This window comes from Mustela erminea, chromosome 2 (assembly GCF_009829155.1).
Source record: "Mustela erminea isolate mMusErm1 chromosome 2, mMusErm1.Pri, whole genome shotgun sequence".
NCBI classification, from domain to species: Eukaryota; Metazoa; Chordata; class Mammalia; order Carnivora; family Mustelidae; genus Mustela; species Mustela erminea.
The window spans coordinates 103,520,542-103,544,642 of record NC_045615.1 but is presented as its reverse complement, the minus strand read 5'-3'; the positions used below and the strand labels follow the sequence as shown (position 1 = coordinate 103,544,642).

At 48.0% G+C, this 24,101-nt stretch overlaps 1 protein-coding gene across 1 annotated transcript in view; it reads right to left on the bottom strand.

The window, feature by feature from the left end:
- The window catches only part of OTOP1 (otopetrin 1), a 37,533-nt gene extending 23,875 nt beyond the window's left edge, over positions 1 to 13,658 (bottom strand). The window contains exon 1 of the mRNA XM_032329918.1: positions 13,235 to 13,658. Within this exon, the coding sequence (XP_032185809.1) occupies positions 13,235 to 13,658 (424 nt within the window). The remainder of the gene's footprint in view (positions 1 to 13,234) is intronic.
- Between the last annotated feature and the right edge of the window lie 10,443 nt (positions 13,659 to 24,101).

The window sequence follows — 24,101 nt, the reverse complement described above, 5'->3', positions numbered from 1 at the left end:
GAGGTGGAAGCCAACCAAGTGTCCATTGACAGATGAAGGGATCAACAAAATGAGGCCCATCCAGACAATGGAAAATGATCCAGGCTCAGGAAGGGACACCATTCTGACACAGGCTCCAACACAGGCGAAGCTGGAGGACATTATACCAGGTGACATAGCCAGTCACAAAAAGACAAATACCATATGATTCCACTTACCTGAGGTTCCTCAGAATAGTTAAATTCATAGAGACAGAAAGGAGAGTGCTGGATGCCAGGGGCTGGGACAGGGGAGAATGGTCAGTTGTGGGTACAGAGTTTAAGTTCTGCAGGATGGAAGACTTCCGGATGTAAACTGTCATAATATCATTGTACTTAATGCTACTGAACAGTACACTTTCAATTAAGTCAGTAAACTTTATGTTATGTATATATGTATATATATGCACAATTAATTAGATATACACAATTAATTAATACACATAATTAATTAATAACACGGTTTTGTGTCCTGTTCATCATTGTTCCCACCCAACGTATATCCCGGGGTCTGATAAATGATATACATTCAATAAAGATTGCCCAAATATACAGAAGTCCTCTAGAAGCTTCTCCCAAAAAATGATTAATCTAAAAGTGTCACTGCTATGCTCAAAAATCTCGGTTCTCGGGGCACCTGGGTGGCTCAGTGGGTTAAAGCCTCTGCCTTCAGCTCAGGTCATGATCCTAGGGTCCTGGGATCAAGCCCTGCATTGGGCTCTCTGTTCAGCGGGGAGCCTGCTTCCCCCTCTCTCTCTGCCTGTCTCTCTGCCTACTTGTGATCTCTGTCAAATAAATAAATAAAATCTTTAAAAAAAAAACCAACAACTCAGTTCTCCAATCTGAAAATCCTGCTCTCAAGAGAATAAAGGGGAGGGGCATACGGGTATCCAGGACCTCTCTGTACTATCCTTGCAACTTGCAACTCTTCAGTAAATCTAAAAATTTCTGAAATAGAAAGAATCTTTTTAAAACTGATAGGAAGTAGGAATCCCTAACAGTGGTGTGGAAAGGACCCACACTAGGTAGGGTGAACAAAGGAAGCATCCTTTGACAGTACATCCGGCATGGTTTCAGACAAACAATAAAAACAAACAAAAAAGATTCCTATGAGAAAAAAAGACTGGAAAGGAATATATAAAATATGTTAAAAAGAAACGTGTAACAAACGAAAACATCAGCAAGAAAAGCACAGTGATCCTGGAGCCTTGATCAATGTCAAATTTCCTAATCCTTCTTCTGGGCCAACACTGACCGCCATTCATACGTTCTCTCCCACGATTGGGAGGAAACTGGATCGTGTGTGACATGCACTGCGGTGAGAGAGAGAGGACAGACTGATAACACTGAGCTATAACATTACAGCTCCAGCCTGAGAAGCCCCCGTGAAAAGTAATGCAATCGCCTGGCTCCTTTCCATTGCTCAAAGCCTTATAGAAACAACTCTAAGTCACATTTTTTTTTTTCATCTTGGAAAGCCCCCAGTGAAATCAAAGACTTAGTAAGAGTGGAGATTCAGTCCCAGGGCTTTGAAATGGTTGACAAATGCACAGTTCGTTTTGGTTACAAAGGAGATAGCAAGATGAGGTAAGGCAGCGTGGCTGTAGCTCTGGGGACCTGGGCACAGGTCCAGGCTGTACCACCGAAGGCATGTGTGAGTTCAGGCAAGTCACTTCCCTGCTCCTAGCCTCAGTTTCCCCATCTAGAAGATGAGACTGGTTCTCAAACTTGAACATGCATCCGAATCACCTGGAGGGCTTGTTGAAACACAGATGGTAGGGCTCCACACCCAGAGTTTCTGATTCCATAGGTTTGGGTGGAGCCCCAAAATTTGTATCTCTAACAAGTTCCCAGGTGGGGCTGACACTGTTGATCTGGGACCCCGCCTTGAGAACCACTGGTCTAGAACGTCCCAGTCACTGACATTTCAAGAAGTATGATAAATACATCGTATAACTTCTCATAGTCTTGAAGTCCTTCCTTCCTTTATCCATCCATTTATGTATACAATAAATATTCTGGGGACTCCTACAATGCATGTGGCATTTTGCCAGGGTCTCAGAGGTAAACAAACAAGATTGCTGGAGAAACAAAAATACACATGGGTAATATTGCATAAAACTGGGGTGTGCACAAAAATGTAGAGGTGCGAGCTGGCACCAGACTTCTTAACAGCAACATGGGAAACCAGAAGCCAGTGGAAGAGCAGCTAAAGTTCACTTCAAGGAAAGGACTGCAGGGGTTCCTGGATGGCTCGGTCAGTTAAGTGGCTGCCTTCAGCTCAGGTCATGATCCCAGGGTCCTGGGATCAAGCCCCACATCGGGCTTCCAGCTCAGCGGAGAGCTTACTTCTCCCTCTCTCTCTGCCTGCTGCTCTGCCTACTTGTACTCTCTCTCTCTCTCTCTGTCAAATAAATAAATAAAATCTTAAAAAAAAAGGCGGGGGGGGGGCAACTGCGTTCCAGCCAACATGTCACCTGCTTGTCAGGGCAGAAGACAGAAAGCAATTTGAAGATAGGCTAGATGTAATTCATTCAACAACTATTTGTTGAGCACCAACTATGGTCCAGCCACTGTCCCAGGCACTGGACACATAAAAAGGGCAATAAAATAAAGTGTCTGCTCTTGGTGAGTTTCACATTCTACTGGGAAGACAGAGAATAGAGGAGGGGGAATGTCATCTACATGACTCATCTGACAAAGGACTTAACCAAACAGCCAGTGAACTGAGGGAAAGTCCTCATCATTGGGAATATGAAAAGGAGAGGGAACAATGGTGAGAAATAAACTTAGCAAAAGATTGGAGAGGATGGATGTATAATGGAAGGAGGGAGGCACAGAGGGTATAAAATGGTAGGATGGTTGGGTGGATGGGTCAGAGGGTGAATAGTCCAGTAGACACATAAATAAATTAATAGGAAAGAAAAACAGGATAAGAGAAATTAAATTCAAATTGATGAAGATAAACCCACTGGAGGGGCACCAGGGTGGCTCTGTTGGTTAAGTGTCTGACTTTAGGGCATGATCTCAGGGTCCTGGAATCGAACCCCTCATTGGGCTCTGTGCTTAGTGGGATGTCTTCTTCTCCCTCACTCTCTACCTCCACGCCTCCACTTGTCCTCTCTTTCTCTCTCAAATAAATAAATAAAATATTTTTAAAAGACCATTGGAAATGCCTAATTTACATATTCTATTAAAAAACTTTGTGATACAGAATAAAGTTGATACTGACTGGTGAGAAGCAGGCATAGAAAACATTTCAAAGGTCTCATGATAAAGAGATAAGCAGTAGGTAAAGAGGGGCAAAAGAGAGAAGCAGGGGCACCTGGGTGGCTCAGTCAATTAAGCATCTGCCTTCGGCTCAGGTCGTGATCTCAAGGGTCTGGGATCGAGGCCCATGTTGGGCTCCCTGCTCACCTGGGAGTCTACTTTTCCCTCACCCTCCACCTGCCCCCACTGCTGGTATGCACGCTCTCTCTCTCTCAAATACATAATAAATAAAAATCTTTAATAAAAAAATTACAAAGAGAGAGAGAAGCAAATGTATTTCACAGATCTCATCTCAGTGGAGCAGAGAGTAAGTGGGGGGATCTTGGAGCCAGCGGCAATGTGCCTTGTTTGGGGAAAAGTTTGGTGTTTCTTTTGGGGGGGTGGATAAGAATGGAGTTATATGCATCTGACTGTGAGAAGGAAGAAAGGAAAGACAGTCATTAATTTAATAGAAAGATACAGTAAAATGTTCAAGTGCTCCAAAAAGCAAATGTGGAGACCAACAATGAGTATTAAGGAGGGCACAGATTGCATGGCGCATTGGTTGTTACACGCAAACATTGAATCATGGAGCACTACATCAAAAACTAATGATACCCAGGAATAAATCTAAAGGCAAAGAATCTTTACTCAGAAAACTATAAAGTACTCATGAAAGAAATTGAGGAGGACACAAAGAAATGGAAAAACATTCCATGTGCATGGATTGGAAGAATGAATATTGTGAAAATGTCTATGCTACCTAAAGCAATCTAGACATTTAATGCAATCCCTATCAAAATACCATCAATTTTTTTTCAAATAAATAGAACAAATAATTCTAAAATGTATATGGAACCTGAAAAGACCCCAAATAGTCACAGGAATGTTGATAAAGAAAGCCAGAGTTGGTGGCATCACAATTCCAGACTTCAAGCTCTATTACAAAGCTGTAATCATCAAGGCATTATGATACTGACACAAAAACAGACACATAGATCAATGGAACAGAATAGAGACTCCAGAAATGGACCCTCAACTCTATGGTCAACTGATCTTCGACAAAGCAGGAAAGAATGTCCAATGGAAAAAAGACAGCCTCTTCAATAAATGGTTATGGGGAAATTGGACAGCCACATGCAGAAGAATGAAACTGGACCATTTCCTGACACCACACACCAAATAGACTCAAAATGGGTGAAAGACCTTAATGTGAGATAGAATTCATCAAAATCATTGAGAAGAACACAGGCAGCAACCTCTTCAACATCAGCTGCAGCAACTTCTTTCTAGAAGTATCGCCAAAGACAAGGGAAGAAGGGCAAAAAGGAACTATTGGGACTTCATCACGATCAAAAGCTTTTGCACAGCAAAGGAAACTATCAACAAAACCAAAAGACAACTGACAGAATGGGAGAAGATATTCACAAATGACGTATCAGATAAAGGGCTAGTATCCAAAATCTATAAAGAACATATTAAACTCAACACCCAGAGAACAGAGAATCCAATCAAGAAATGGGCAGAAAACATGAATAGACATTTCTGCAAAGAAGACATCCAGGTGGCCAACAGACACATGAAAAAGTGCTCCACATCACTCATCATCAGGGAAGTACAAATCAAAACAACAGTGAGATACCACCTGACACCAGTCAGAATGGCTAAAATTAACAAGTTTGGAAATAACAGATGTTGACAGGGATGTGGAAGAAAGGGGAACCCTCCTACACTGTTGGTGGTAATGCAAGCTGGTGCAGCTACTCTGGAAAACAGTATGGATGTTCTTCAAAAAGTTGAAAATAGAACTAGCCTACAACCCAGCAATCGCAGTACTGGGTATTTATCCTAAAGATAAAAATGTAGTGATCCGGGGCGCCTGGGTGGCTCAGTTGGTTGAGCAACTGCCTTCAGCTCAGGTCATGATCCCAGACTTCCAGGATCGAGTCCCGCATCAGGCTCCCAGCTCCTCGGGGAGTCTGCTTCTCCCTCTGACCTTCTCCTCTCTCATGCTCCCTCTCACTCATTCTCTCTCAAATAAATAAATAAAATCTTTAAAAAAAAAAAAAAAAAAGGAAGTACAACTGTTAAAAAAAAAAAAAAATGTAGTGATCCGAAGGGGCATGTGCACCCGAATATTTATAGCAGCAATGTCCATAATAGCCAAACTATGGAAAGAACCTAGACATCCATCAAAAGACGACTGGATAAAGAAGACATGGTATATATATACAATGGAGTACTATGCAGCCATCAAAAACCTGATATCTTGCCATTTGCAAAGACATGAATGGAACTAGAGGGTATTATGCTAAGCAAAATAAGTCAATCAAAGAAAGACAATTATCATATGATCTCTGATATGAGGAATTTGAGAGGCAAGGCAAGGGTTGTGGGGGGTAGTGAGGGAAAAAAATGAAACAAGATGGAGGGAGGGAGGGACACAAACCCTAAGAGACTCTTAATCTCACGAAACAAACTGAGTATTTCTAGAGGGTGGGGGAGATAGGGATAAGGTGGTTGGGTTATAGACACTGGGGAGGGTATGTGCTATGGTGAGTGCTGTGAAATGTGTAAGCCTGATGATTCACAGACCTGTACCCCTGGGGCAAATAATACATTATATGTTAATAAGAAAATAATTATGTACTGTAAGGTGACTAACAGAACACAATAAAACTAAATTAAATTAAATTAAATTCCGCTACAGTGGAAAAAAAGGAAAATGAAGGAAATAATATGTAAAAGAAATAATTATAATCATCATAAAGAAAAATGGGAAAAAAGGTCAAGTATGCAAATCCTTACAGTAAGTGAGAATGATCTAAATCTCCCATTAATCAGACAACAAAGATGAGAATATTGAACATAAAAACAAAACCTAACTGTATCTCTTTTTATGAATCACTTTTCACTTAGTGGCAATAGAAGAAAATCAAAGTGTGCACAGAGAGATATTGCAACTGAAGGGAAAGCAGAAACAGGTCTGATGTCAGACCGTATGGAATTTAAGTTAAAAGGAATAAATAGGATAAAGAATCCCTTCACCGGTATCATCACACATGAAAAAGAAAACATAATGTGTGAGGAAGATATAATAGTCCTTTGTCTGCCAAATAAAACAGTTTTTGCCTTGTATATCTACCTGCTACTTTAATTTTTTAATTTAATTTTGATTTAATTTAATTAATTAAATTTAATTAGATTTATTTAATTACAATAAAATTATAATTAAATTATATATCAATTATATAAATAAATATATTTATATAAATATAAATTAATTGTTTAATTAAATATAATTTAATTATATAAATTAAAATAAGTTTAACTAATTTATAAACATATAACATACATAATATATAATGCTATATCTAAAATAATTATATATAATTAATTAATTTAACTTAATTTCACTAATTTAAAAATTAAATTTAAATTTTTTAAGATTTATTTATTTATTTGAGAGAGAGTGCACGCGCGTGTGAGTGTGATTGGGGGGAGGGGGTGGGAGAGAGGGAAGGAAAGAATGTCCAGTAGACTCCCTGGCTGAACATGAAGCCTGATGTGGGGCTCGATTCCACAACTCTGAGATCATGACCTGAGCAGCAATCAGGAGTCCAATGCTCAGCTGACTGAGCCATCCAGGCGCCCTCCGACAACCTGCTACTTTAAAGAGATAAAATGAAAGATCTGGTAGGATGGAACATAGGCACAGAAGAATTAAATCACATTATAACCCATAAACTTGGTTTTATAATATCCCTTTGCACACCTCAAAAAAAGAATATATGATTTGGGATATCAGTGGAGTATCAACAACAATCAAGTAAGCTTCTTGCCACCCTCGTAGGGCTGTAGAGGAGGTTAAATGAGTCACTTTATGAAAAGCACCAGAAGAGTGCCTCACATGTAGGAAATCCTATAAACAGATGCTATCATCATTGTCATCACATGCAACCACAAAGAAAAATTTAACGAATTAGAACCCAGTAGAAATTTTCCCAACCACATCACTTGCGACTAATCCTATTGGGTCTAGTGTTGGCAGAGGGAGACCCCTCCTCTCTTAAGCACCCAAATCCCCGCTAGGAGTCTGAAATCTTGAACTGCAGGCTCTTAGGGGAAGAAGGTCCCACAGAGTCTATCTATAATCCCCCACGTCACACAAGAATGCTTCCCAGTGCATCATGATTAGCAACCAATGGGTCTCCATCTGGACATGCCCAGGGCTGGGAGGCTCACTATCTCTCAAAGCACACCCTTCCATCACCAGCTGGAGCTTATATTAGAATGTTCTTCCTTACACTGAACTGCAATCAGCCTCCTAGAACTGCCATTCTCTTCTGGAGAGTCTGTCATTATTCACTCATCCATCTGTCCGTCCATCCATCCATCCTTCCATCCATCCATTTCCTTGATGATTCAGTAAATACCAGGTGCCACTCGTTATGTGTCAGGCACTGTGCCAGGGACTCAGGATATATTGAGGGGGGCACATTCAGACAAGAGCTCTGCCTATGAGAGCCCACAGTCTGGTTACTGACAAAGTGAACAACAAAATATCCTGCTTGATTAGGGTTAAGAAAAAAACGTAGGACGCTCGGAGACCATACAGTCTGGGAGCCACACCTGGTCTGAAGGGATCAGGAAAGGCTTCCCTAAAGAAGTGACTCTGTTTTCTGGAAACCAGAGGATAGCCTTGAACTAACTGGAGTGAAGCTGCATCATTTTCTACCCTGCTCCATCCTCTGTCCTCTAGTGTCCTCAGTACCCTTGCATTCCTCCTAGGGCCTTCCCTTCTGCAGGTGCCTGTGCGATGCTCCAAGGGGCGAAAGGTACTCCCCATATGCAATGTGACTTCCTTTCTGTCAATGTCAAACCAGGATCAGCTTTTTGGGCAGCACCGTCATCTTACTGATGCTGGAATTCTGGCGTTGTGTTTTATATTTTCTATCAGACAAAAAAAAAATCTCATCAAAAAAAAAAAAAAAAAGTAAGAAAAAGGATGCTTTTAGGCAAGAATCCCTCATGGTAATCCCAGGCTGTGTCTTAGGAGTGTGTAGTTCCTGTATTTTGTGTATTCTTTTTGCGTTTTTAAACTATTTTTAAGGTTTGTTTTTTTTTTCCCAGACTCCAGCAAAGACAGAAGACCTTCCTCTGGGGATCCCTGCCTGAATCCTCAAGCCTGCACCCTCGGGCTACTCTTCTGCCCTCCACCCATCTCCTACACTTGCCTATCATCATGCTGAATCATTTATTTCATAATAAGGCACATCTATTACTATGTGCTAGAGGCTTCTAAGCATTTTATTGTGTACTAACTCACTGAGTCTCATCATAACCCCATGTGAGTGGTGGTATCATCATCCCCATTTTACAGACAAGAAAACAGAGGCAGAAGTAGAGCTCCATGCCGGGGGTGGAGGCAAGCCCTCAGCCAGGATACTCTGCTGCCCCTCGCCGTCCCCATGGTGCTTGCCCTCTCCAGCATCCCTCCGTGCAGGGCCATGCCTGACCGTGCTAACATCCCCAGAGCCCAGAGAGTCCTGGGAGCTCAGGCCAGTCTGTCAAACCAAACCCAACCAACAGTCCTGCCCAATCACCCCAAGAGTTTCCACCCTGTGCGCCTGGCTCCCTTCTCTGTTGCTCTCTGCTAGTTCCCAAGATCCTCCTGCTCGACGAGGAAGACAGAAAGCAAGAAGGAAGGAGACTTTTGCCTTCGCTGACAACTGTTGATATCATGTCATCTGCCCCTAAGTGAGGAGCTCAGCCACCTCTCTTTCTTTCTCTGTTCAAACATTTCCAGTGATTGGGGAGCTCAGCATTCCTCCTGAAACCCAGCTTCCCAGTCTGGCAAATGGGGGTGATGATACCATCTCAAGAGTCACTGTGACCTTGAAAACATGTGATATTGAAACCTGCTGAGTGAAAGAAGCTGGTTGCGCCCGTGATGGATCATACGATTCCATCCAGAGGAAAGGTCCTGATGCGCAGATCCAGAGACAGGAAGTGGACAAGTGATTGCCAAGTGATTGCCAAGGCTGGGGTGGTGGGGGGCGGGGAGTTAGAGGTATAGAGGATGACAGCTAAAGCGGACAGAGTTTCTTTTCGAGATGGTAAAAGTGTTCTCCCACTGACTTGGGCGTGGTTGCACGTATCCGTGAATATACTACAAACCATTGACTCCTGCACTTCACTTGGGAGAATTGTAGAGCTTCTGGACTTTATCTCAACAAAGTCTGGGACACGCTGATGTGGGACTTACTATCCCTGTGGCGGAATCAGAAGCCACGAGAAACAAGGAGTGTATGGGAGACACTATGTCTGCAGAAGAATGAGGCTGTGAAATTAAGGTAAACATGCATTCTGAGGAGAGAGAGCAAAGTGAAGCCCAGATCAATGTTCATGAGCTTTCACCTGCCACAAAGTCAGCAGGGTGGGCTGGGATCCCCCCAGGACCCACCTGACAGCTCAGCCCCATGATAGCTCGTCCAGGGTTCTGCGATCCTGGCATTATCCCTGGTGGTTTCTCAGGAGTTCCAACCACACTTCCAGACTGTGGGTCCCCTGAGTGTCCAAACTGTTGCATCCTTGTGTCCTGTAGCCATCGTCCCCCTCTGCCCTCTTCTCACACACACACACACACACACACACACACACACACACACACACACATACACGTGGACCCATCTCTTTAACTGACCTTCACTTACTCACAGGTGGGGACAGCTTCTTTCCCAAATCTGTCATCACATTCCCGACCTTGACGTCTACAGCCTGTATAACCACCACCACTAGGTTGGTCTTACATAAGCAGCTCACCTCTTCCCCTTTGCTTCCAGTCCCTTAAGGGACAATGAATATGGTGCTGTGAGCAGCCCATTTCCACCAGTAGGATGCTAGACAGAGATGCGATGTATCATATACATGGTACATGGGTGTGTCTCAGTCTAAGAAAAAAAATATACAAAAATCTGATCTTATAAAAGGAGTGAATCTGGGGGTATTATTCACAAGCATTTAAAAAAAAAAAAAGGATCGCTATGACAATAATTGAGACAACACTTTGAGTGTACCCAAATTCCGGTCACTCAATAAACACTCAAAAAACACTCAATAAAAAATAAATAAATAAAACAAGCTACTATTCTTACTGGCATTGTTCCCATAAGTTTGCATTAATAACACTTCCCTGGGCTTGAGACAGGGCAGTAACAACAACAACAAAATCCTACCACTGGTAGGTAAGCCACTGTAGTCTTAAGGGTCTAGAAACAGACAAGAAATAGGACCCTGGTAATTCACTAGATGAACAAGCTTTTCAATGGGTGTGCATGTCATCGCGCCCACTGGGCTGACTCGAGACATGGAGGCAGCTGTTTCTTTCAGAAAAAAATGAATCTCTTTACTTGGCAATCAGAGGAGTTGGATTAATAATCCATCATTTCTTCTAAAATTTTTAATAGGTCAATAGTTTTTGTCCCAAAGGAAATTTTCACTTTTTCACACCCAGTAGGTAGAACAGAATGTCTTCTGCTCAAAGAAATGCCTCACAGCCCATACCAAGACCACAAAACTTTCTCTGGAAAATGTTAGTGCCCTGAATTCCACAGGCTGGCCCTTTCTCAGCACCCCAGACTTCGAAGGCTGTCACAGAAGCCGAGGCAGAGCTAAGTCAAACCTGTCTTTCCAGCTATGCTTCTAGGGAAAACCTCAGCCCTGGCTGAGGCATTTCTTCTTGGCACCCCAACGGTCTTTCCTCTTGGGACAATTAGCCTCTGGATTCTTTGATGAGCTGAAGCTCATTTGCAAGGATCAGAATGCTTTGCAAACTGCGTTCACTTGACATGGCTCTCCCAGATCTTCCCTGAAAGGCAACTGGGGTTCTCATTTTACTGACAAGGAAGCAGGGATTCAGAAGGTGAAAGTCCTTGACCTGGAACATGGAACCAAACCTTCCAGGGCCAGCACCATTTCCATTATCTACATACCTCATTTGAATGGTTATGTTATCACGATTGTTTAAAAAGCCACCATTTATTGAACACCTACTATGTGCTCTCTCTATATTGCCACATTTATTCTACCCCTACTTGGCATCCAATAGACATCTCAAATGTAACAAGCCCAGAAGAGAAAACTTGATTCTGCATACCCACACCTGGTCCTCCCTCTGTCTTCCTAACTTAGGGAACTGGCACTACCATTCACCCACTGACTCAGATCCCAATGCCTGGAGTCTTTCTGGAAAGAGGGAGAGAGAGGAGGCAGAGAGAGAGGAAGAGCAGGGGAAGGAGGGGTGGAGAAGGGAAGGGGGCAAGGATAGAAAGAGAAGGGAATGGAGAGGAGGGAGGAAGAAAGGAATAAAAGGAGGAGGAGGGAGGGAAGAAGGATGGAGGAGAAAAGAAGTGTGGGAGGGACAAAGAACAGATCCTTCCACTATAGGAAAGCATAGGTCAAAATCCGTGTGTACTATTTTTTAGCCTGTGTAAATCAATATGCTCAAAATACTTCATGCCCATTTGTTTGTGTGGGTGTTTGATATGGTGCTGGACTCCCTGCCATTCATGACCCTCCCTGAAACAACCATTTTCAGAACAGGAATTTGGGCAGCCTGGAGTTGTGTCCAGTTTTTCCAAAGGCAAGATGAACTAGACACAGTCCCTGAGCCTAAGAAGCCTAAAATCTTATCCAGATACCGGGCTCCTGATACAAGGTGGAAATTGACAAGGAGTGAAACACTCTGCACAGAGAGAGACACAGAATCCAGTGGGAGCGAGGAGTAGTTCATGGCAGGTGGGGTGGGGAAGATGGCCCTGAGCCAGACCTTTGAAGAGATGTGGGCGGGGTGGGGAAGGGATATGTGCTGGGCACCCAGTCTGCACCCAGCCACCAGTCACTCTCCCTCAGCTGAAACTCAGAGGGTGGGCAGATTAAGTCACATGCCCAAGGTCAGGCAAGGGAAATTTAAATTCAGAACTCAAGAGCATTCAGGTAGAGATGTGTGATGTATTTGGTCTACACAGAGGGAGATGTACCGGCTCTCTTTCAGACAGCAGCTTTCTCCAGGGCACACTCCCAAATCCCTCCTCCCCTTGACTCCACCGGGTCTATCTCCCTTTCAAGAGCAGAAGCTCCTGGCGGGAGGGGAACCTTCCATCATGACGTTTCAGTCTGTTGCCAGTAGGAATGAGCAAGAACAAGGGCACCCTCCACTGCCCCCGTGTTGATCCACTTACCCATGACTCCATTCCTCCCAACTGCACGCTTTTGCATGCTTTTAGCATCTACTCTACACCAGACCCCGAGGAGGCTCTAGCAATAAGAAAGAAGCATCCCAGAGCTACCCTGAGTGGTGGGGAAAGGGGGAAAATCATCAACAAGAATGCTGTCTACGCAGGGCACAATGAGGGGTGGAGGATTGTGGTCAGCACCTCAGAGAGCAGGGGGAATCAGAAAAGCATCACTGAGGGGGGGGGGTACCGTGTGAGCCCCAAGCCCTGTCTTGGAAGACAGGGCAAAGGGAAGGCACTGGAGGAGGAGGGAACAGAACATGCAAAGTCATGGAGACAGGAAGGAAACCTGGTGATGGAAACTAAGAGCCTTTCAGCCTGGAGCCCAGAATGAGGGCAAAGGAGGGGATAAAATGAGAGGCCCTCTGGGGACTGATCTTAGAACGCCAGGAACGGATAGGATAGGGAGCCTGGCCTCCCTCCTGGAGTCTGTGGACCTGAGGCTGGCATTTCAGCCAAGAAGAGATGTGAACAGGTTTGTGTAGCTGTAGGTCTTAAGACGGAATGTGTGACAAGAGCCTGAGGGCAGAGAGAGGAGGCTCCTGGACAAACCCGGCTTACCAAAGGGAAAAAGAGAGAGAGAGAGAGAGAGAGAGAAGGGAAGGAGGAGGGGAGAGCCAGAAACGCTGTTGGAGGAGAGGATGTCACTTTGGCGGTCGCGGGGAGACTCACCACGGAGCCAGCGCGCGCCGGCGTGCGTGTCCTTGGGGCTGATAAGGCGGCGGTGCGCGGAGCTGCGACCCACGTACCACAGCATCCAGACCAGCTGCAGCAGCATGAGCGCGGTGAGGAAGCAGAGCAGGTCGCTCTTGCCCACCCCTGAGGCGTGCACGGCCCAGGCCAGTAGGAGCAGCAGCCCCGCCACGAACACTATCAGCCCGTACTGGCTGCTCAGCGCTTCGGCCAGCTTCTGCGGGACGCTGGAGCGGACGGCGCCCCGCGGAGGGGCCGGGGATGCCGGCGACCCCGCGTACCCCGGGGACCCCGGGACCGGGAGGCGGGGCGATGGGCAGGCCGAGGGCCCCGACGACACCCTGCCCAGGGCGCCCCGAGCCGCTGCGGGGGGAGAGACGAGCACCCGCTGGCCCTCGGGCATCCTGGTGAGACCCGCACGTAGTCTGATTCCCGGAGTGGCTGCAGCCCAGAGCCCACCTGCTGCCCCGACCCCTGCCCTTGCCCTGACGCTCTCTGCCAAGCAGCACCCCTCTCCCGATCCCCTCCGACGCCTGCCCTTCCAGCTGCTGTCCCTCTGCCTTCGGCCAAGGTGCACGCGTGTCCGCTTACCACTGTCCCCCACCCGCTGACCCACGCTCACCCCAGCTTCTTCCTTGCGCTCCTAAGTGCGCACTGCCCACTGTCCCTGACTTCGTCAAGCCCAGGGCAACCCTCCAGCCCACTCCGCGACCCACTCGGACTGCTCCCCCACCCTACCCCCAAGCCTGGGACCGGGGCCAGCCCTTCCGCGATGTCCACGAGTCCTGCTGCTCCGCTGCCAGCTGCGCGGACGCCCGCCCACCAGTCCTGCCTGGGCTTCGAGAAAGCTGGTTAGCGACAAGATGCCTCTTGCCACCTCCCTGGATGGCAGTGAAGGATGAGGGGTCACCCTGAGCCCGCCGCTGCCAGTAGGCCGCGGGGGGGGGGGGGGGGGGGGGGGGGTGGGGGCGTGGCTGTGGTCCAGCTAGGCGCCTGGCGGTCCGCAGGTGGGAGCCCTGCTCAGGCTGTCCCCGAGCCGCTGAGTCGCTGAGTCGCTGACCGTAGAGGTCTAGGTGAGCCTAAAAGTGTCCCTGTGCCTGAGTCTTGTCGTCTGTCGGGCCTCCACCCTGCGTCTTTCTGCAGTATGTTTTCTCTGTGTCTGGCTGTCTGTCTTTGGGGTGTGTCTGCTAGGGGCGGGGAGGAAAGGTGTCACAGCGCTCATCCCTAGATCTATAAATAGGGGGACGGGGTGTCTTTTTGTTTGTGTCTATGTTTGTCTGTCTGGTGTACCTGTGTGTCTTCCAGGAGATGCCCAGATGGGGACAAGACAGAGGTTACTTTCCAAGAAAAGAGACCACCGCTGTCTCTCTTCTGAGGGAGCGGGAAACTGCTTTTGCACAGAGCAGCACTCGGAGTGGGAGCTGACTGAGCCCCTGGAACTGTGGCGTCTCCCTCAGCAGCCACCCCCTCCCTCAAGCCGGTGGGAGATCCAAAGCTGAAGCGAACCCATCAGCCAGGGTGTCCTGCTCAGATGTTGCTGAAGAGGAGATTCCCACCGCCCCCCAGCTTTCTGCAAAAGGGCAGATGTGGCTGACTGCTGAGAGCAAATTCACTCATTAGTTTACAGGGTCCACACTTATTTATCCAATGCTAATGCTTTGGCAGGCTCTGTTCTAGGTGCTGGGACGGTCCTCAAGGACCCAACATTCTAGCGGAGATGTGCTGAATATTTAAGTATTTATCACAAATGCCCTGGGAAGCTGGGGAGCATCGAATGTGAGATTCAGCTCTGCCTTCTAGGAAACATGGCCCCACAGGGGTGACAGCAAGCAGCCCCTGGGAGCAGGGGTGTCTGGAGGGGAGGGTGGATGAGCCTGGATTCTGCCAGGAAAGGTGGAAGTTTCCAGAGGTGGCAGCACAAGCCCAGTCTTTCTACCTAGGAGTAGCAACTCAGCAACTCGCCAGGCCACACAGGCCAGGGCAGGGAGGTGGTCCAGAAAGAGGGTGGAGCTTGTGCACAGAAAGGTGTGAACAGCCCAGAAGTTTAAAACTCTGCCTTGCAGCTGGGTTTCCCCAGACCAAAGCCAGGCAGATTCTCAGTAACTAAAGCAAGGAGTTAATGAACGTGCAAATGAATGGATGGTACGTGGCGGGTACGCCAGGTGGGGGTCTCACCCAACCGGTAGGTTATGGGCCTCAGCCCTGCACCTGCCCCACTGGGCTCTATCCCCTTGCCTTGTTTCATTTTCCTCCTTAGCTCATGACGTTACCTAGAATGTGTGTACATCTGTGACCTGTCTCTCTCCCTATAACGAAAGCTCCATGAGAAGGACATTGCCCATCTTGTCCGCAGCTTTATTTCCAGCATGTACAACTGTGGGGACCAGCACATCATAGGTGCTCAATAAATAGGTGTTGAATGTGTCCCCCCAAAAGATGTTGAAGTCCTAGCCCCCAATACCTGTGAATGTGACCTTATATGGAAATGATTGAGTTGAGGCCATTAGGGTGAGCCCTAATCCAATATGAGGGTGGCCTTACAAAAAGGGGAAATTGAAGACCGACACCTATAGAGGGGAGGTGATGTGAAGACACAGAAAGAATGCCATCTACAAGCCAAAGAACACCAGAGACTGCCAGTAACTAGGAGAGAGGTCTGGAATGGACATCCCAAGCTCGAACTTCTAGTCTGGGGAATTTTGAGATAACATGTATGTTGTTTAAACCATCTGGTTGGTGGGCTTTTGTTATGGCAGCCCCAGGAAACTAAAACACCAGACTTACTCCTTCTGGGGCCCCCTGTGGGCTTGTCCAGCATTCCATCCCTCTACTCCCCATGCTGTAGACTATCCTTAACTGCCTTTCCAATGCTGAGCTTCCCAAAGGCAAGAATTAGAACTGATCCACTCTGCTCTCTAGCACCCAGCTTGCGTTTTTATCATGCATTGGAAAATGTGTGTTGAGCACCTACCAAGCGCCGGGTACAAGGCTGGGGATAGCCTAGGGACAACAAGGCGAAGCCCACAGTTTGTGGCAAATGCCACGGGACCCTGGGAGGGAAAGAAAGAGAGGGATAAGTGGGGGAGGGCGGGCTTAGTCCCTGGCAGGTGGCAGGAACTCATGAATGCCCCAGGCTCCCATAAAATCCACCTTTGCTTTCCTTTCAATTTTGTAAGGCACATCAATTCATTCTTCTTTTTTATACATCAGTTCAAGTCAGCATGGATTTGTAGGGAAAGCAGTCTCAAGCAGTGGGTAGGTGGGTGAGTTCTAATAGCGGAATGCAAGGTTTGATCCCCGGATCCATCATTTTCTGCTTGTGACCTTCGGCTGGTTACTAATCCTCACTGTGCCTCAATTTCCTCATCTGTAAAATGAAGCTCTTCACAGTAACCATTGTCCAGGTTCTAGGAGGAAAAAACAGACTGATGCATATAAAGTATTTTGGAACGTGCCTGCCAAACAGTGTACTTCAGAGACTGATATTTACTAAACACCTACTATGTGCAGGACACTGAGCTGAGGCTGTGTAGGACAGGTGGCCAGCTGACCATCATACCCATGCTCCCCTGCCACAGTATGGGATTGTCACGGGGAAGTGGCTGTCAAGTCAGGGCCTCTAATTCCCAGGGCCCCTTGTACCTAGGTGGACCCAGGGAACTAAGTTCTGGTCGGTGGGAAGCAGGCAGAAGTGATGACACCCCCACATCAGAGCCTCCTTGGGAACCCAGGGCTCAAAATGGCAGTGTCCATCAGGCTGGGCCCCCCAGGGAGGGACAAAGTGGATTCTTGCTGCTGAATTGGGGCCTCTGTGAGAAGTCAACTTCTGTTGTGCCAAGCCACTATTATTACTCCGTTCACTGTTAGAGCAGCTAGCCCTACATTTACTCCTATAGAACACAGAGAAAGATAACATGCACTCCCCATCTGATGAGCAACTGGGGTTCCCTTTTCTGGGCTAACTCAACCCCCTTTATTAAGCAATGAAATGGGGCACTTGTATGGCTCAATCAGTTAAGAGTCTGCCTTCAAGTCAGGTCATGATCCCGGGGTCCTGGATAGAGTCCCACATTGGACTCCCTGTTGCTGGGGAGTCTGCTTCTCCCTCTCCCTCTGCCTATAGCTCTGCCTACCTGTGCGCTCACACTCTCTCTCTCTCTGTCACTTAAATAAAATAAAAATCTTTAAAATTTTTTTTTAAAAGATGGAACAAAATGTAAGTTTCTGGACCCAGAAGAGAGACACTGAAGTGTGTGCCCTTAACTCTGTACTCAAGAAAATACTCAATATCCAGAGACTTACCCATCTTCCTGCCTTCCACTTCAAAGGTCTGAGCCCTACAGGACCCTCCATCGTTCACAGCTGCCCCCAGCTCGGTGGTGAGAAACCATGAGCCCCAGTGGCATCCAGGCCCCTGGCTTTGGCCTCCTAACTACATGTTACCCCCACGCCACCCACGTTCCACTGATCGCATGCTCCTCTCCGTAAAGGACCAGGCAGCTGCTTTCCGGGGGCAGTTCACTGCCACACGGATGGCGGTGAGACACGCTGCCCCTGAGACAGGGACTCCCCGGTTTCAGCGAGAATGCTGGGCTTCCACAGGGACAGAGCCAGCTGGCAGAGTGCTAATGAACTGCCACAGACAACACGAACCACAGGACCCAGCACCCAGTAGAAGGCATCGCCCCCAGTCACCTTGTATGGTGGCTACAGAATCCCAGTTTCTAAGAATAAAAGAGGGGAGCAATGTTAATCAATTTTCTAGGGTGACTATTACAAGGTGCTTAAAACAACAAATTGTCAGAGTTCTGGGGCCCCAAGGTTGGTAATCCAGGTGTCAGCAGAGACCCAATCCCCCTAAGGGGCCAAGGGCTCCTTCTTGTCTCTTCTAGCTTCTGGTGCCTGTTCCTAATCCTTAGTGCCCCTTAGCCTCCAGCTGCATAACCCTGTCCCTGTCATTGTCACATGGCCATCTTCCTTCTGCATCTGTCTCTCTCCTCTTTGTGTAAGGATGCCAGTCATACTGAATTAAGGGTACACCCTACTCTAGCACAACCTCGGCTTAACTTACTTTGTTGTCACATCAGCAAAGAGGGTCACATTCACAGGTACCAAGGGTTAGGACCGCAGAATAAGTTTGGGGGGTGGGAGGCATAATTCAAGCCATGCATTATTTGATCTGTATCACTGGAAAATCTCCAGGTAAGGGAAACAGAGATCTATGTCGACTCATTACAAGAGAGAGTCAAAACCTCTCACTCAGTGTCCCAAACCTGAGCCCGTTCACAGACCTGGGGTCCTCAAATGAAAAGGGGGTTGGGTCCCCTTAAGAAAAGCCCTTGGCACATCATCATGGATACCCTCTGACTCTTCCTCTGAGCCTTCCCCAAAAGAACATGCAGCGTGATGGCACAGTGGCCATTCACTCGGGAGAGGTCACTACTGGGTCTACTTTCTTGACTTTTCCTCTTGAAATAATGTTAGATTTACAGAAGAGTTGCAAAGATAGTATCGGTGTTTTGGTGTTCCCTTCGCCCAGCTCCCCACACCTCCTGCTAACACCATACACCCTGGGACCTTTGTCTAAACTGAGAAATTAACGTTGATACCAAAGTACTAGCTAAGCTACAGTCTTTATTAGGATTTAACTTCCTTTTCCGCTACTGTCATTCTTTTCTATGCAGATCCTTTGGGAAGCACTAGAATGGGCTCTCGCTGGATGGGAAGTCCTGGGCACTGGCTTAAGTCCATGGTCGGGGGTCAGCAGCAGTGTGGTGTGGAAGACTGATCGTGGACAAGCCAGCAGAAGCAGCACGGGGAGGAAAGGCAAACTCACCTTCGGCGTCCGTGTCTCTTCTAGGGAGGACAAATCTCTGTTCCCTCCACGATGGAAGGGATCTGATGTGATCAAACGTCCACCAAGCAGGTCTTCCCAGGGAAAGGCAGCTCAGTGATGGCGTCTGCTATCAGCAGAAAGTTCTACCACAACCCAATCACCCACCCAACTTAAGGGCCCATAGTGACCATTTTGTTGTGCCCATGGATCTGGGGTCAGAATTTGCAGGGCACATGGGGGGAGCGGGCTGCTTTTTCCTTTGCTCTACGGTGTTCAGGCCCTTAGTGGGGAAGATGAGAGCAGCTGCAGATGGCCTGACGGCCAGGGCTGGAACCCCTGAAGCTTTCATTCACATTCTGGTGCCTGAATGAACCCGAAGGTTGGGCTCAGCTGGGTTCCCCCACACACTCTCTGCATGTGGCTTGAACCTGCCATGGCTTTACAGCTGGGCATTGAGAGGGAGCATCCCAGGAGGGAACACCTGGATGGCAAGCGCTCCAAGAGACCCAGCAGAAGCCGAGTGGCGTTTACGACCCAGCCTTAGAAGCCACACAGCGTGCTTTCTGGCGTACTGTCAGTGAAGGTAGTCCCAAGGCCATCTGGATTCAAGGGAAGGAAGAAATGACCAAAATTCAGAATGCTCTTTCCAGATCATCACAGCAGGGTCTGCACTGAGTGCTGGTGTCCCCCAGGTCAGCCTTGGGGAGGGGCTTCTGTGTTGCTGAGCACCGGCCCAACCCCTGCCCCTCCTGCCACCACCATCCTCGCACACAGGCCGTTGAGCAAAGGTGGCTAGGCAGAGGCTGGCCAACCCCCTCCTCTGTAGGGGATGCTGTGGGTGCACATCTGTGTGACTCCGGCTTCACTCTGAATCCATGTTGACAGGCTTCTCCATGTATTCCTCCCCCAAATTCTTGGTCACTCAGGTTCCAGTTCTTTCCACATTACAGACCATGTAGCCAAACCGGTAGCCTGTTGACCAACCATCCCTGAATTCATGGAGATTTGCACTCTGGACATCTCCCAGTCCAGGCAAGGCGGCCAACCAAATGTAGCACTTAGCGTTCAGCCCGCTGGGAGGGTTTTCCTTCACCACCTTCCCTCCAAGGGCCCCTCTGGGCAGGCCCGTGGCGTTGCAGCTGTCTACAGAACCACCTGTAAACTCAGCCCGAGCTGCTTCTCATCCATCATGAGAAACTCCCCAGGGAACTACAGGTGTAGTTTAAAGTAAAGGAAACAATACAGCAGGAATGGATTTCAAAGGCCCCTGAGCCACTGTACAGGCAACGTACTCACGGTCTCCGGCCCCACTCAAGTTCAAGTTTTACATACTATTTCTACTCGGCAGTCTATTACCGCTGTGCTTGCCCAACCTTATGTTGGGTGGCTCAGAGGACACCCAGTTCATGCCATAGGTAGGTGTCCATTTCCCAAGACCAGGTCCTTCCCCTTCAGGCCCTGACTCTGGTGGATGAGATTTCCCAGACTGAGAAGTCAGCCGCCTGGAATACTCTCCCACAATAAGGTCCTGAGCCTGATCCTTAGCGATATCTACCCTCTAGCTCCAGGAGGTAAAGATTTCTTTAAATGCCATGAGAAGACCTCCTAGCTCATTGTTTGCAAATTATTCTAGTGAAAAGAGCTCCAGCTGAGACAGAAGAGGACAGACAGCACAAAATAAAAAGCCCTCAGGACCTCAAAAGTTTTCTGGACAGGAAGCAGGCTGAAAATGTTGAATTCCAAACTGTTCTTTTACAGAAAAGGATGACACAGGGGGTGAGATAGGGCCCAGAGGGTAGAGCTTAAAGCTTTGACAGGGTCCTTGGAAGTGGCCCCTGTCCCTAATCAAGGTTGGGGGGGGGGGCATGCCCCCAGCTGGATTTCAGAAGTTCTATGGACGGGTGACTGCATGCCTTGCTCACCCCTTTCTGAATGGCAGGTTACCTCTGGCAGCCCATGCCTGCCTGGCCACTGTAGGTTCTGTGTGTAACTGATCGGTAGCTTGCCTGTGAAGGTGTCGGGTCAAGGTCCCTGCACTTGAGCAACATGCCAGCACCCGTGTTGATTTAGATGATGAGATCCTGGAGTGCCTGCCTCTGTCTGGTGCTGATTACAGGATGAGGCTCCCCAGGGTTTCTGGCTTTTGCATGGGAGCGGGATACAGACTATGTGTGGCCAGAGACTGGGGCAATTTTAAAACATGGCCCACACACTCCTTAACCTTTAGGATGGGGTAAGATATGCCCCCTTGAATCTGGGGTCTGTGACTACTTGAACAGTTCCTGAGCCCAGGCTTTAAGTGGGAGCTCCCATCTCCTATCTCTGGGATACGGGGGTGGGCAGAACAATGTCCCCAAAGAGATCCCCACCCTGGTCCCTGGAAGCTATTGATGCTGTTGCTTTACATGCCCAAAGAACACTAAAGATGAATTAAAGGCTTTAAAATAGGGAGTAGATCTGGGGTTGCCCAGGTGAGCCTGGTGTAATCACACGGGCCCTTCAGCAGGAGGGGAAGGCGGAAGAGGGGGTCAGGGCGATAGGATGAGGAAGGGGAGGCAGGAGAGATGTGAAGCTTGGAGATGGAGGGACAGTGACATGAGGCTAGAAACACAGGTGCCTCTAGGAGCTGAGAACGGCCTCACTGACAGCCAGCTCAGAATGGGGAGTTCAGTCCTAGGACTGCAAGGAACTGAACTCTGCTAACCACCTGGAAGTACAGGTAATGGGTTCCCCCCTGGAGCCTCCAGAGAGGACCACAGCTCTGCCCGCACCTGAGACCTATACCAGACTGCAAAGGACAGAGCTGTGAAATAATCAATTTCTGTTGTTTTTAGCTGCTGTGTGGCCATTTTTTACAGCAGCAACTGAAAGCTTCACCTTTGGATCGGAGCTCCACTGCGGGGAGGAAACCCTGGCTGCTCCATGCGGGAGGGCCCTTGGGAGAGAAATGGACAGGGAGCATGACCTCGCCAACACCAAGTGACCCTCCTTGGAAAGTCCAGCTAGCCGATCGAGTCCCCCCCAGTCAAGTGCAAACAAGCTGTTCCTGCAAATTCCTGTTCGGACTTCAGATTCGTGAACAAAACCACAGTGGTGGTGGTTTTAAGCCCAAGCGTGTCATGTGGCTTGTCACGCAGCAACAGACAACCGGAACACAGACGTATATGGAGAGATGTGCGCTGGGAGTCCCGGGCCTTTTGTGCTGGTCACCGTGACAGGAATAAAGGGATCATGAGAAGAGTCTGGATGGTCCCGAGAGAAACGTGGTGCAGGACCGTGGGGGAGCAGTGGCTGAACTGGGGGTGGGGGTCACTTCTGCCACTGGAGGCCTGTGGGCCAGGTGGCACCCAAATCCTGAGGTCACTTTGGACTCTTTTATATTGTAAACATAAAGAAACACTCTTTTGCAAATGTATGTTGTAACGCACTTTTTAAAATAAGGAGCACGGCTGGAGATCATGAGCCTGTCAGGGCGCCCTTTGGTGGCGGTGTGCCATAAGGGGGACGGGAGAAAATGGTCAGTAACTGCAGGAGCATGAGGGAACCCAGCTCAGGGTGTGTGTTCAGAGAAGGGAAATAGGACAACAGATCTGTGTGCACGTCAGAATGATGCATCTCAAGGCACAAAAAATATGCCCCAAGTGAGCTATTACCAGGTTTGCAAAAGCTAGCTGCTCACGCTGCTTTACAAATAGAGCAGCTGTCCCTCCCTTCTGCCCAGATGGGCAAATCATGTCCTCAACTTGGAGACTTGAGTCTGAGACTCAGGCAAGGAGGGCTTGGCAGCCGGTCAACTCTCCTCTTCAACTCCCCACCATACTCAGTCCAAAACCTGTAACACTGCCCCTTTGGGATCAATCCTCGGCATGTGCAAAACAATCCTGTTGTTGTGGCATTGAGTTATTTTTATGAATTCCATGTTAGAACCCACCACAGTCTTTCCCACCTCAAGGAATACTGAGCTGAATCAGTCTTTCAAAAAAAAATATATATATATATATGTGTGTGTGTGTGTGTGTGTGTGTGTGTGTGTGTGTGTGTATATATATATGTCCAGGGCATTTGGGACACTTGGGTGACTCCATCTGTTAAGTGTCTGCCTTCTGCTCAGGTCCTGATCTCAAGGTCCTGGGATCAAGCCCCACGTTGGGCTTCTCCCTCTCCCTCTGCTCCTACCCACAACTTGTGCTCTCTCAGATAGATAATATATTAAAAAACAAAACCACACACCTCTTTAAGTGAGGGCATTTATCTGGAGTGGGACAGCTGCGGACAGCACCAGGGAGTAACTGGAGTCTTAGCCCCAGCCCGCCCCCCAAGGGAACCCACCTTCGGAGACATGCTCTTCAGCCTCCCCCAGGCCCCTTTCAGGGCCTCTCTGCCGTAAGAGATCTTTTCATGGTGCATAAAAGTCAAGCATCTGAGCCAGAGCCAGGGTCTTAAATCCTGTTAGTCTCCTAGAAAGGCTACTGTCTCGCAAGCTGGGTGCCAGACAAACTGTGGGTTTGAGAAGGGGCGGAGGAGTCTCAGTCTGGTTTTGACGCTAATGAGCGAAATTAGATTCCCTTATCTCTATGTTCCCTGCCAATTTGAAGTTTCTAGATTCTGTTGAGAGGTCTCTCCCCAGACAGACTGGACTAGGGAGAGTTCTTGACTTGGCCTGACATTAGAATTGCCTGGAGAAGCCTTCACACCGAACGGCCCTGCTCACCAACTGAACCATAACCTAAGCAGTAGGCCTCGGCAACATGTGCACAAGCCAGGTAGAAAACTTGGACTTACATTTGGATAGTCAGAGTCAGGGATTTTTTTTCCTTTCATTTTTAAAAAGATCTTGTGTATTGTGGGGGAGGGGGGGTGCAGGCAGATTCCACGCAGAGCACACAGCCCGATGTGGGGCTCCATCTCATGACCTAACATATCCCTGGCCTTCATGGTAGAGATTGGCAAGTGTTCATACTCTTTACTCTGAAGAGCAGTGCTCCTCCCACAGGCTTGTTTAGAAGCACT